The sequence below is a fragment of the Bombus affinis genome, unplaced genomic scaffold, assembly GCF_024516045.1.
Source record: "Bombus affinis isolate iyBomAffi1 unplaced genomic scaffold, iyBomAffi1.2 ctg00000102.1, whole genome shotgun sequence".
NCBI classification, from domain to species: domain Eukaryota; kingdom Metazoa; phylum Arthropoda; class Insecta; order Hymenoptera; family Apidae; genus Bombus; species Bombus affinis.
Window position 1 is genome coordinate 56680 of NW_026108842.1, and position 13984 is coordinate 70663.

Sequence of the window (13984 nt, forward strand, 5' to 3'; positions counted from 1 at the left end):
TGGACAGAAGACTAAAAAGGAAGCACCCAGCAGACCTTATAAAGGACATAACCTAACAAACACGAGGATGGTACCCCGCTGGGGGTAGCCACCAACATGCTAATTTAACGGTTAAAAAATTCCACCAAATGTCCAAATTGGACAAATTGTGAATTTTAATAAATAAAAAAAAAATAAATAAATAAAGCCGTGACCCCTGAAAGAATCGATGTTCACGCATGACAAATTGGGGTCGTATGAAAGTTCCGGTATGAACGTTACTAGAGCTGATACCAGCTAGGGGCACAGGTATATGTTCTGGGTCCATAATATATTTATAAAGGGCTGCCGATTCAACGAGTGGCCCGGGTAAATTTAAATTGTAAATAGACAGAGATTTCAAGTAAAAGCCTGGATAAGAGCGGATATGGTATGAGAGTCTGTGGTGGAAAGAGGAACAGGCTGCTTTTATTTGTAAAGTTTGAATTTCCTCGATATCGAAGGTGTTTAAGCCGCAAGTGTGTTTCATGTTAATCGTTCATGTTAATTCATTAGAGACTGAGATTTTATTGTAATACGACTCCTGGGTGTCAGTACGATCTGAATGTTTTGTTAGAATGATACTGTGCTTTTCTCTCTCTGGAATATCCTTTTCATATTTTAATTTTAAATCGATGACAATCTTAAATTTTATGCCTCATGTTTTTAAAATATAAAATTATATACTATGTTATGCTATAATGTATTATGTACAATTATATATATTATGCCTACTGATTGATATGAATTTCTTTCGGTCTCGAATGCGTTAAAACGGAGCGCAAAGAAGTCGAAATTACTTATTGTAATTGGTAAAACATCGTGAAAGGCAGACAGATACAAGAAAGAAGTTAAACTATAAATTATATTTGCGACATTGTTATGTTTTTGCTTTCTTTAAGCCTTTCATCAAGACAGCCGATCTATAAATACTAATCGACCAATTTCTCTAAGCTTGTAACTTCAAATTAATGTTTATATATATAAAGAGTTACGTATTAATCTATCTAAATATTTAAAAAGATGTTTAATGTTATAAATGATGGATATTAAAGATGTTCAAAAGAATGTAGTCTTCGCGTGTTCTTTATCATATCCCTGATCAAAGACATTCCAATATTATTACAATATCCAATTACATATTGATACACAAGATATACAGATTATTATTTATAACATTTTGGTTTTCTTAATTGAGTTATTCATTTAGTACAAATGATAAGTAATTAGTAATAATTCATTAAAAAAAAAACGGTATTGTAGTAGAAATATTATAAGAAAACATTTTCTGTTTCAGTGTAGAGTTACTCCTTTTTATAGACAGTGTCGTACAAATCCGTACGTCTTTGAGAAAATGTAGGTATCTGAGCCCTTACTTCCTCAACAACTTTCAAATCTGAGAGAAGAGAAAAACATACGAAGTAATAAGTAATGCTTGCTAATAAATTCAGCAAATACAGAGGGAGCCGGCAAAATCGATAAACCAACGTTTAATGTTAAGCTGGAAATTACCGATATCGGTGACCACCATATTTTCCTGAGTTTCCAAATCATAAAGGATTTTCCCCCAGGGATTTGTCAACTGTGTATGTCCCCATGCGACATAACTTGCTGAAGGAACACGAGCCGGTGATATACAGGCGACCTATAATTGATTGTCATTCGCTCTGGAACGCTGAAGTAATGACCAGTGCAGTGGTCCAGTGGTCATATTGAATGCCGCCGGATATATCAGCATTTGCCAACCTAACACAGAGAAACGGGAAATATGAGACCACTGAATTTTAGTTAACTTTGTAGGTGCACAATCCACATTCCATAATTTATGAATATGCGAGAACAGTCCTCTTGTCGTGCTTCTAATTCTTTTATTTATTTCCTTTTCAGCGAATATACTGGTTTTTTAAATTAAGCTCCTTTTTATACAGAGTTACAGATTATATTGATTATATTTTATATAGAATATATTTAAGAAAGATAGTTACTTTCCTGCTAGTTAAGTATTGTTCGATTAAGCTACTGTACCTTTGTTCCGATAAATGCGTGCCATTTCCTCGAATCTGATATCATAGCAAATGCCAATACCTATTTTCCAGCCCTTCACATCAAACATTGTTAGGGAATTACCAGGACTGAGTGAATCACTCTCTCGGAAAGTAATCTTGTTGGGAATGTCGATGTCGAATATATGTACCTAATAACATAAAAATATAGTTGCTAACTCTATTGCTGTAACTTTTGTAATTTAACATCAATGTTACGAACTTTTAAACTTTAATTGTTTTTTATTTAATAACTGACAGCGTTTTTATCACTTTCTTTTATTAAAAAGTTTTATCATTTAATAATACTTGAGAAGGAATATTTTTTAAGAAAAAATAAGTTCTTTCCTATGTGAAAAATTTATATTACAAAACAAATATATTGTACAAAAACTTATATATTATATTACGACAAAAATGTATGTTTCTCGTATCAAAACGTATTTTATAAACCTATAACATATTTTGTAAATTATAGAATTGGTTATAGTACACGTATGTACATATGTATATTCCTAAATTATTCCTAGATAGAGTCACTTTCTCCACCCCAATATTTTCAATTTCAAAGCCACATGGACGTATATTATTTACCTTCCGGTGTTTTGCTATCAAAGTTCCATCGGGACCCCAAATAGTACAGGTATTGTACAATTTATCGCCCTCTATTTCAGCTATCGTACCACCAACTACATAAATACTGTTTTCCTTAGCTGCCTTCGATAAAGCAACGCTCGTTTCACAATCAGGAATACTCTCGGCGTATTTTGGAAAGTATTCTGCATTGCAATATTTCAATTAATGAAAAATAACTGTCCATTGTTCCAACCATAAATTAGGTTGAAATGTTTGTCAATTTTTTATTTTTTAAATTATTAAAATAACTAAATTTTATATTTCGATTTACTTAAATATATAATTACTTAGATAATAGTACATATAATAAATTGTTTCTACAGGTTCAAGATGAAAAATGAATATTTAGAAATGTTCAATTACAATCATGCTATTTGGGTTAATACCAGTGACTTGTTACTTAACGACGTTGCTAGTACTTTTTGAAACATAAAGTTAGATTTTAACTAACTTTAATTTTTAACTACTATAGGTGGAATTATAAATACAAAATAATTGATAATACTAGTTTATAAGTACCTAATTATTAGTATCTTAAAAAATATATTTATACAAAAATCACGATAATCATAAAACTGGGGAAATTCTATATATCGAATTCTAAATTCGAGTCAATTCACAATTTTTATGGAAGTATAAACGATAAGGTAATTTGTCTACTTTTACTTTTTTCTATATAGTTGTTATACATATAATAAATTATTAGAAAAAGAAACAAATTATTACGTATTCCATATGGTGAATTAAAGCATTCAGGAAGAGCAATAATATCAGCATTATGCTCTTTCGCGCTGGAAATGTAGGAAACTGCCCGCTCTACATTTTTGCTTTTTACTTCATTTACTTGAAGTTGTACCAAGTGCCAAGCGAAATGCTAAAATGTTGGAAAAGTTAAATACACTCGGTTATATATTTCCCATACTTTTTATCTATAAATACTTTATACATAGTGAATACTTACTCGACATCGTTCGCACTACTTGTTTAGCGATGTTCGTAAGTATCATAATGTTCTTTGAGGTCATGTATGGTACTACTCGATATCAACATTACGTAAGCAATACGCGGGGATTTTTAATAATTATTGATAAAGTTTAGGACATTAACTTTGATGTAATTGTAAACATTATTACATATTATAATTAAATGTAATTTTCAGTTAAGGGTAAGAAAAGAAATATACTTTTGTAAAAATACACTTTATTATAAAATCTGTATAAATAAAATTGTACAATTTGTCTTGAAAGTAAAATGACCGAATACGTTCCTGGAAAATATTACTGCCTACTAAATGATCGAGATCTTGATCTTTCTCGTCTTTCGTGTTTCTTTCTGTCTGCATAATCTCTGGGTTTCTTATCTCTAACTTTTTCTCTTTCTTTGTCTTTCTTTTTATGTTTTTTACTTGATCTTTCAGATGAGCAATCGTGCTTCTTATGTTTCTTTGACTTCTTCAATCCTTTTAATTTATAAGAATCATTACTATTAGAGTTACTTCCTTCTCTCCGTCTCTTCTTTTCAGAATCACTATCGCTGTCATCATTAGATTCGGAGCGCCTTTTTCGCCTTTCTGATTTTTTATCCCCCACTTTATCATACTTGTTCTTATTATGCATCGTACTTCCGATTTTCTTTCTTTTATTACTACTTTTGTCACCATCTTCACTGTCTTCGGGGTCAGGGGACATTGATCTTTTTCTATCCATCTTTTCCTTGAGTCCCTTGGATTCCTTGTCCTTATATTCCTCATACTTTTTTGTATCTGAAATTAACCCCATAAGATACTGAAAGCTAAAACCTCTACATTTATCATATTTTATATAAAAATAGAAGGGACCTTTAAAAAATTGCATGCAACAACACACTTACAGGTACTCTTGAATTAGTTTTTCTACGCGTCTGATTATGTATTTATATGTATATGTCAATTCAAATTTATTTTCTTAAAAGTCCCTTAATGAAAAACTAACACTTCGTATTAACTTTGAACTTTTGAGTTCTTAGAATATTCTGATTTAGTAACTGGCTGTACCATAAATTCATTTACAGATATTACATTTCCACCAAGAGCTAGTTTTATTATGAGCCTTCCTGCATCATCATCGAATCCTTCTATTTGACCTGAGGTGATGAGGCGTGATATGTATGGAAGAATCACTCGGTGTTATTTAATAATAACTGTTTATTTGCTTGTGTTCGTGGTATACACTAGCGCGGTGAAAACACGGTACAATTATCGGTTCAAGATTACAAGTTCAAACTCGGCGCGGTACTTTACGCGGTGGTTCGAGTCGAGACGATTGCACAGACGTTTAGAGATTCAGATTCGCTATTATGTACGACTGCGGGCGAACAATTCAGATAGGCGTCTTCCAACTTGCTTCGCGGCTCGCGATAGAACAGAATGAATTAGTGACGCGATGATGCTCCTTAGGAAAACTGTGTTTGGGTGTGTCTAAGGATACGGGATCATCGGATTCGTTAAGAAAAGTGTTGGTTCAGAGAGTGAGGGAAATGGACGTCGCTGTTAATTGGCTAAATTGTGAGTTGGTGGTTGGAAAGGGATGGTAGCTGCCCTTGAGAGAGAGTTGCTAGCGAGGAGCGTCGTACGTGAGAAAAAGCAGATTTCCCGTAGTAGGTGGTATGTGTAGGGACTATTGAGACAAAGACTATTTGTCCCTTTAGAGAATCTTAGCTGCATGAATCCTAAGATTTATAGCGGATCCTTAGGCTCGACGTAAATATTCGGCGAGAATTTATCGACATCTGGCAATCATCTCGTTCGAAGGGTAGAGAGTCTTTGTGTAGCGAGGCACGAGACAGAAACCGTTGGGAAGTTTGCTGTCGAGTACCGCTACAGACCATAATTATTAATTTGTTTTCCAGCTATAATTTTCACAAATGTTCCTTTCTCGATTTTAACTTCTTCCTCTTCTTTTTTGGAATCTGTATTTTTCTTCTGCAATGCTACTTTGTCTGCTCCAAGACCCATACCTTTTGGTAGTAATTCTGGTATGACAGCTGCTACTAATCTGTAATAGTTAGAATAAACGATTGTGAAATAAAAAATGATGTTCTCTGTTTACTTTCCAATAAGTGATGTATTAAACACATATAATTAATTTAATCCAGAGTAAAATTCATACTTTTCATTTCAACCAATTCCCTTTCCTGGTTGCCATCCCATTCCCCGTAACATTGCTACACCAAAAGCATCAATAGGAATTTTTTCATAATCTTCTAACGTAGACTGAAAAATACAAAACGATATTTATAATATGCAAATGTAATACATCTGTGCATTGCACATCAATATGTTGATAACGTACCTGTTCTTTGCCTCTTAATGATTCATCTTCTACTAAAGGTAAAGTTAAATCATTTGTTTTAGTTTCATATTTATTCTTTGACTTAAGTTCCTCAATGATTTCTTTCGTCGCTTGCTCTTCTAAAGTAACAACTTTATTTTCACTATCTTCAACTGGCTCTTTCTTTATTGATATTATTGCCGATGTTTTTCCATTAGATAGCTTTGATTTTGCCTCGTTAACACTAGCGTCTCCTACCTTTTCCTTATCTGCCTTCGGAAGGAAAATGTCTGCATCTATTTTATTAACAATTCTATCATGCCAGGTTTTTGAACCTACTAATGGAATAATTAGAGGTTCATCTTTTTTTTCTTCCTCACTGAAATAAAAAGATTGTTTTCAAATATATATATTCCGCTATTGGTGATTTTTATAAGTTAGGTTGAGGTTACATGTTTCTTGATTATAAATTTTACTTTTTGAACTCACCCTATTACTTTGATACCTTTTTCATCAAGGCATTCAATGTAATCAACTTTCTTTTTTTCTTGTGGAATAGCATCTTTTAACACAGGTTTCTTAATAGATTTCGCAAAACCGAAGGAAATCTTCTTTCCTTCTTCTGCCATTTATTTGTTATTTCAACACTGACTTATAGATCAATACACATGTATATACTAGACATAAAGATTGATGTCACTTGAAACTATTGTCACATGAATCTAATATCTTATTATACTTTATTAATCTATTCGCAATTACTTGCACATTACTAAAATTTCATTCCGACAATGTATCAAGCGCCTGAATAAGTGACATTAAAGTAAACATATATCAGAGAGGAAATAAGAAGAACTGACGCCTATGGTTTTCTATGTTACAGAGCTAGTGCTGCACCATACGGCCAAATGCCGAAGGTGGCTTATGCTAGTATATACCTGCCTATACGTTTCAATCAGAAAATCGATATTATGTGTTCATGTGAAAATTCACATTTCCCTAGGAGCTGTATTTTGATAGATTTAAGCTTCTAATGGAGCATTTTAAACGTATAGAGTATACTATGAAGTAGATAGTAGTGCGGATCATTTTATATTCATAGAAAAATTTGAATGTATAGAAATGTACAAAATGCTCGTGATATGCAAAAATATGCAAAATATTCAAAGTAAACCAATCATCAAAACGTTTAGAAGGTGAAACAAATTTCTTTAATAACACCTAGATTAATTTTTATTTGTTAACAATCTACATTCTACTACGCTTTTGATTCTACCCTAGTTTATGCACCATAGCGCATGACAGCGCTATTATGTCCTTTACAATTTATTCAAGATCATTCTATTTTCAGATCAGACTCTCTATTTTTCTTTTTGCATCCTGCAAATTACCGTGTAGAGATGTAAAACGAAAGCTATTGCTCGTTAAAATTTGACGTAAAATTTTGTTTTCATGAAAATATACATATGTTGAATTAAATAAACTAAACTATTGATAGTCACATTGAAAGTATATATATTTATATATAACTTAGATTTCACGGATTATTTCGATATTGAAGTACTTCTTACGTATTAACGAAGAAGATAAAACATACTAAGACAAGCATAATTCAATTGAGCGATTATGATAATGTTAATGCGCATTTCCGAACGTGCAGAGGATAAATGAGCAGATACCATCACTTTCTCCTTTGTTTCATGCAACTGTAACTCTTAGAATGTAATGTATAAATGTATATAACTATCCTTAACCGCATTGACGAAATGACGATAGACACAATTACTTGTTTGTCAGTTGAAGATCTGTTCTTTCCTCTTACTACATATTTATGTACTCTTAACTTGTCTTTTTAGCGATACTATCGCTCGTTTGTTCTACAGTTTTCAGAATTCTATCTTTTAGCGTTCTACACACGATCGGAGCGTAAATGTGCCCGTAGTCTGCCTGTTCCTATAAGCTACGTTAAACGATCATCTTTGATTGTGTTGGCTCGTAGATCGTAGAGGAAGCCATTTACCTATCTTTCGGAACAAGAACTACAGTTAAAAACAGCGACCAATTGAGAACGGTAGTTAAGTCTGGGAGTAGAGGGGAGAGCGTGTTTTAGCGGCGACAACAGCGCACGGTGTGCAGATACGAAGCCGGGGTAAACCGGGAAGCCGTAGTTCACGGACCGTAGTAAGCGTGGTAACTCTGAACAGTCAACGACATTTGAAAGCCAGCCGCGCTCTGGAATTCAGGTAAATTTACCTCTTTTTCGTCTTAAATTTTCATTGACATTTCTCTGCTTATAGATTATTATACGGTTAGAAATGACATATTTTTGGAGATATCGAGGATGTCTAATGGTACTTTTAAGCAATTTCGATTTTCATCACTCATAAATTGAACCGAGGAAATTCCATCAATTTATTTACCGGCTGTTAAAAAGTTTTAATGAAATGGGACAAATGGTAATTAGTTGCGAAAATAAAGACAGTTGTGCCAGAGTTACAGTGTGTGCCTTTAATTTCAATTAAATCAAAATTTTGACGGTGGATACGTATCGTTAGCAGATGATTCACAAGTTTCGAATCGTCTGACGGTACTGGTGCGTTGAACTTTCAGTGGTTGCGCGCGTACGCGTGTCGAGTCGAATTCTAGTTCGATTTCGCTATGGTAAATGTAGTCGAGTGAACAATCGCGCTACCGGATCGCGCGGTCGGGGACACGATTTCATCTGAGCGCGTAGATTTACCGGACGGAACGGTCATCAAACGTCTGCCATGGTGCTTTCATGGTTTCACTAGGGTTTTGGTGAAAGCTTAGGTTGACATTCACGGTTCATTTAGACTGATAATTCACGATTTCATCTATTCCCTTTTTTTCTCTTTTAAGCCTCCTTTTTCTATGCTTGGCCAGTTCCAGTAAATGTATTTAAAGCTATTACAGGTCATTCAGAAGTTACGTCTCATAAATTAAAATACATAGAAGAATGGCAATTACATTCTCCTTTTTATCATTTATATTCTATTATTAGAACACGTATCATTTTTCAAAATTTTCCTTGCTATCTACAATTGTTTATGTCATCTTCCTATTGATCATCGACTTTGTCATTTGCATGTCTCATTTTCCTCGTGATGCGGCATTTCAATATCAGGGAACGAATTTGTATCTTCTACATGAAATCATCTCTTTAATTTCAGATTAATTTCAGATAGACGAATATGCGGCTGCTTCTGTTCCAAATATCTCCGTTACTGTGCCTGTTGACGGAAATCGGCGCGGCTGGGATCGGTAAAGCATGGCAGATCCTGCCGTATTCCTGGAATCACCCATCATGGCCACGGCTCGACTCTTCCGCGTTCGAAGTTCGCAGCGTGACCGGGGTTGGTCATCTCAATCCCTTGTTTAATTGTTGATTTTTTTAAATCTTTGTTTATTAATTCCAGGTTTTTTACATATTTTTTTTTTACATGATTTTTTTTCCAGAATAAACGCTGAATGCTGATTGTAGAGTGGTACAGGCAAAAGTACCGATACGCGATGGTACGACATAGCCATGCATCATTACATTTTTTTTTTTTTTTAAGATTATTATTGTAACTTAAATTTAAGCCGCTGTTACGCTGTGCTTATGTGCGATATTTTAATTTATGTCCTGAATGCCTGGACGCAAAAACAGGACAGTTCGTTAGCGTAGGAGGGAACTTCTTCGTTAGACTGAACTCTGTTGATTGACTATTGAAAGCGCAAAGCGTAATAAGTTATAGTAATTCTTTTGCACGAGATTAAATAATTCAAGAGCGTTATTTTTTAGTATCGATTATTTATTTTAAACATTGAAATTTACAATAAACATTTAGTATTTCTCGATAACTAGATGCGACTGTCCTCACATAAATGTATCAGTATCTGTATCATATGTATCTGTATCATAAATGTATCATAAATGTAATAGTATTACTTCTACTTGGTCGGAAAAATCGACAAACGCGTATATCTGTCGTTAGGCCGTGCGGAATACTTGCAAAAAACGCATATATGTGTTCTGAGTCCATACATGCGTTAATAAGATAAGAGGAAATAAAAGACAGATTATCGATAAAATACACTAACACATATGTAATACATGTATATATTACCACTCAGATTACACATATTATATATTATATTATATTATATATATTATATTATATTATATAGGGAATATGTATACCGCGTATATATGTAGAACTATATATTTCAAACTTGTTTATAGCGCGTGCGCACACATACATGCACGCACGCGAACAATTTTTCGATCGATAATTATATTAATAATTTATAACCATTTATATTTTTATATTTTTACATTTTTATATTTTTATACTTTTATATTTTTATATTTTTATATTTTTATCCTTTTATACTTTTATATTTTTATACTTTTATATTTTTATACTTTTATATTTTTATATTTTTATATTTTTATATGATAACCATTTATATTTTTTAAAATATGTTCTTATGGCATACATATTTATTCCACGCTTCATATCTATCCACATCCGTAACATACCAAGTCGAGTAACTACATTTGGTAATGATATGTATATCTTCTCTCCGAGGCGTCTGCGTAAAGCTGCATCAATGTCCCTAATAATATATTTAGAATAAATATTATTGTTCTGTTATATTAATAATAACGAAGGAATATTCTGAACAACACAATAATTAAGATTAAGATAATGAATAATTATGATATTAAGATATTTTCTACTTAGAAAACATTGAAATAGCGTGATATACATACCAAGGGCAATTAGTTGCAGCCAAAAGAACTACATTAGAATTTTCATTAGCAGAATACCTTTCCAGGGAGAAAATGGGCCATTAAAAAAGATAGGGTACTTAAGGGGATACACAATGGCCTCCGTAATGGCAGATTTACATTCCTCTAGGCCTACGATGTTGTCCCAATATACATTTAATTTTTTCAGTATGATTTCCTGCGACAATACAAAGATGAAATGGCGCATAATCTCCGTATTAATTTCCAAAAGTGTTATGTAATTCATTATTTAAAGCTTTACTGAAATCCCTGCGTCATTGATATACAGTGGATTGTTTATCCAAGGTATTTGTTGGATATACAGTGGATATATACAACAATACATTTGTCGGATATTGATATACAGTGGATTGTTTATCCAAGGATAGGTATTTTATTTTTAAAAAGCTTTACAATACGTATATTAATCGAAAATAACTTACGGATAAAATGTCTTCAGCAATCTTCCACAATCCCGGATTGTCTATATAAAGCTTCTGAGCCTATTTTGACATCTTTGATTGCGTGGATTGTTCCATTAAGATGTTAAATAGCTCCTCTTCTGATGAAGATTCATCGCTTTCATTGTCGAAAATTGATGTCAATGTCATTGCCAGATTAATATCATCCGTAGCATCACCCCTCATCTTCTGTTGTGCATTCCTCCCTTTCACAGACCCAGATACAGACTCACTTCTCCTTTGTTTGCTAACAGATTTGACACGTTTTACTACTTCTTCGAAGATTGAATGATATTGTAATCGATACGTTGAATACGTTGAGAAAGTTGAATAGTGTTAAATAATTTAAATTCTTACACTTTGTTCGCATTTGTCATTTCCCTCGTCTTTATTTCCTCTTCAGTTATTTCCTTGCACAATATAGGATAATTTTGGAATTTCATCTTGTAATAATTTTCATATTCTGTAAGAATAATTTCCAAATCGACGTTGTCGCAGACTCGATATTTCCGAGGTAGACGAGCTTCCCGGATTAATACATCGCTAACGTCTACATATCTAAAAAATATAATTTTTAATTCATTGAACAAATTTTATGCTATGAGTACACACTATACGATAATCATCAATTGGGACAACTGTTTTATTTCTAGGTAAGACAGACAAAAGGAATGTACTGTCTATTTATTATTATATAAATCCTCGGCGATAATTTTTTGCCTTCTGCTTTTTAATTTCTAATTTTTAAAGTTTGAATTTAAATATATTTTCATTTATAACTAGTTAATCTACGTTATCGATTGAGTTATTCTATAACTACTGAGTTACCGATGTCGATTTTCAAATTTTCATTCCTTCCCCTCTTTCCGCACTAATTTCTATTTCGATTGGTCACCGATATTATTCGAAAAAATTGCAACTAAGAAGATATCTAAATTGCAATGTACTCACCCATTGCGTTCCAAATAATCACATATAAGGTACAATATGTTCCGATTACGTTCCGAAGTACGACTCTCCTCCTAATGCGACATTTATTTTTTTTATTATTAACAATAATTATTAATAATATAAAGATTTTCATGCAATTTTCTGTTACATTGCGAGTTTAATAAATTTGTTACACATAATTTTCTTATCTACTATCTTGATACGTGCAAAGATAAATCTTAATGATATATAATACAGCGTAAATGGTTATAAATAATTAATTATTGACAATAATTATAAGAATTATCGAAAGAAAAAATCATAGATACTATGTGCGAGTGTAAAATATCACAAAAAATGAACAACAATTGTGAAAAACGCAATATGGCAAATCAATGACAAAACACACTCATGACTGTCATGGAAGTTCCAAAGTCTAAAATCTAGAATATTCCTTACCTCTTTTCGCAAATTATGAGATATCTCATTTGTGGTACCTCGCAGCGATGAATCACCGCTCATTGTGATAGTTTTAAATGTGATAATGATATCCTTGTATTGACTATCGTTTTTCGATAGTTACGAGAATTTTCGTTTATCACTTTGAGACAATCCGTCACTTCCTTTCTCTTATAAAGTTTCCCTTCAACTCCGTTGAAAACTGAGCATCAAACAGGAGACGAACGATTTGTTCGCACACATAAGCTGGGTGCGAATATAATGATGGAATAGTCGAGTGCTGTCTACTGTATAGTAAGATGGATGCGACATGGAAATAGAAAGAGAAGGCTGTATATAAGCATTCTCTGTCCTTGTTTAATCAGGCATGCACACTAGTGGACACTGACGGCGCTCGTTTACCGTTGTTACATATTTCCGGTACAAGTACGCGGGCATTAGAGAAGGGCGGAACGGTCTCTCTCTTTATCCCTATATCGCGTTTTTAGTTCGCTCACGCGCTCTGTACTTTTATATCTATTACATTTCCACCATAAGCAGCGGCCGTGCAGTGACTTACAAAAGTTTCGAACTCGCGGACGTTTAATCACGTTCCCTACTCCGAAGGGGTAAGTACAAAGTTGCTCGTCTCAGTACTCTTGTTAGAAGTTTTATCATCTTTTTCATTTCGTGGCTACAAGTTTTTCCAGGAAATTCTTATCGTTTTACAAGGGCTGTGCGACACAATGACGTGACGTCAGCTATCGATCATATACGCGAATTTGTTGTAAATTAATTAGCAGAATATCTGGAGTTCTTTATCGTTGCCAGCTGTAAAATATTAGAATTTTTCATTTATAATTGTCATATTTTCGACTCTTCCGTTGCCAAGACCACCTTGAAAGATTTTTGGTATGTTCCATCGCCCTTGTTAAAAGTGTGCCCATTGGTTAGCTATATTGATTTTAAAAATCAATACGTATGTCAAGTTTATTATCTCACAGAAACAAAGAAATTCGTTTTATTAACGAATTTTCGATGTTTCTTCTCAATTTCCTTTAGCATCGAACGAAGAACATTATATGATCAAACGTTTCATCGTTCAGATTATATTTCGTTTAAAAAGATTGAAATTGATATTGAGATAAAATCAAAAAGTATCCGTTGTTCTCGAACATTCTAGTATTCCTTCGCCGCCCGGGAGAAAGACAGGTATGAAGAAAGAGGATATTTTTTTTATTAACTTTTTAATATTGACAAATATTTCGACAAATATTGACGCGTGCAGTGAGAAAATCAAGTGAAATTTTGAATAATATCGTTTTAATAATTTGTGAAACGAATTAGTTTGGT

At 33.0% G+C, this 13984-nt stretch overlaps 1 protein-coding gene and 1 long non-coding RNA gene across 9 annotated transcripts; one reads left to right on the forward strand and one right to left on the reverse strand.

Annotated features, from left to right (window-relative positions):
• The first annotated feature begins 3329 nt into the window (after positions 1-3329).
• On the forward strand, positions 3330-10166 carry LOC126927413 (uncharacterized). Of its 6 annotated transcripts, none has more exons than XR_007715454.1 (3): positions 3330-3692; positions 6888-7082; positions 9207-10166. It is a non-coding gene; the product is annotated as an uncharacterized LOC126927413 (long non-coding RNA). The 6 variants fall into 6 exon arrangements; XR_007715453.1 differs by having other exon boundaries at positions 6888-7053; XR_007715455.1 differs by lacking the exon at positions 6888-7082.
• LOC126927411 (nucleolar protein 58-like) lies at positions 3880-6722 on the reverse strand. Of its 3 annotated transcripts, none has more exons than XM_050743570.1 (6): positions 6494-6722; positions 6026-6383; positions 5843-5897; positions 5559-5728; positions 4680-4817; positions 3880-4458 (listed from the first exon to the last, which is right to left on the reverse strand). In XM_050743570.1, the coding sequence occupies exons 4-6, from the start codon at positions 5686-5688 to the stop codon at positions 3974-3976; spliced, it is 753 nt and encodes a 250-aa protein (XP_050599527.1). In that variant the 5' UTR covers positions 5689-5728; positions 5843-5897; positions 6026-6383; positions 6494-6722; the 3' UTR covers positions 3880-3973. The 3 variants fall into 3 exon arrangements, with proteins under 3 accessions (XP_050599527.1, XP_050599526.1, XP_050599528.1); XM_050743569.1 differs by having other exon boundaries at positions 5843-5946; positions 6494-6709; XM_050743571.1 differs by having other exon boundaries at positions 3880-4817; positions 6494-6711.
• Positions 10167-13984: the final 3818 nt, after the last annotated feature.

What these genes read in the sequence shown, in the direction of transcription:
- LOC126927411 (XM_050743570.1), bottom strand. Translation starts at nt 5,688, where the DNA reads ATGGGTCTTGGAGCAGACAAAGTAGCATTGCAGAAGAAAAATACAGAT. An exon ending in AAAACAAATTAATAATTATG is followed by an intron (nt 4,818 to 5,558) that starts GTCTGTAGCGGT and finishes TCATCACCTCAG; the next exon opens with GTCAAATAGAAGGATTCGAT. An exon ending in TAAGAACTCAAAAGTTCAAA is followed by an intron (nt 4,459 to 4,679) that starts GTTAATACGAAG and finishes GGTTAATTTCAG; the next exon opens with ATACAAAAAAGTATGAGGAA.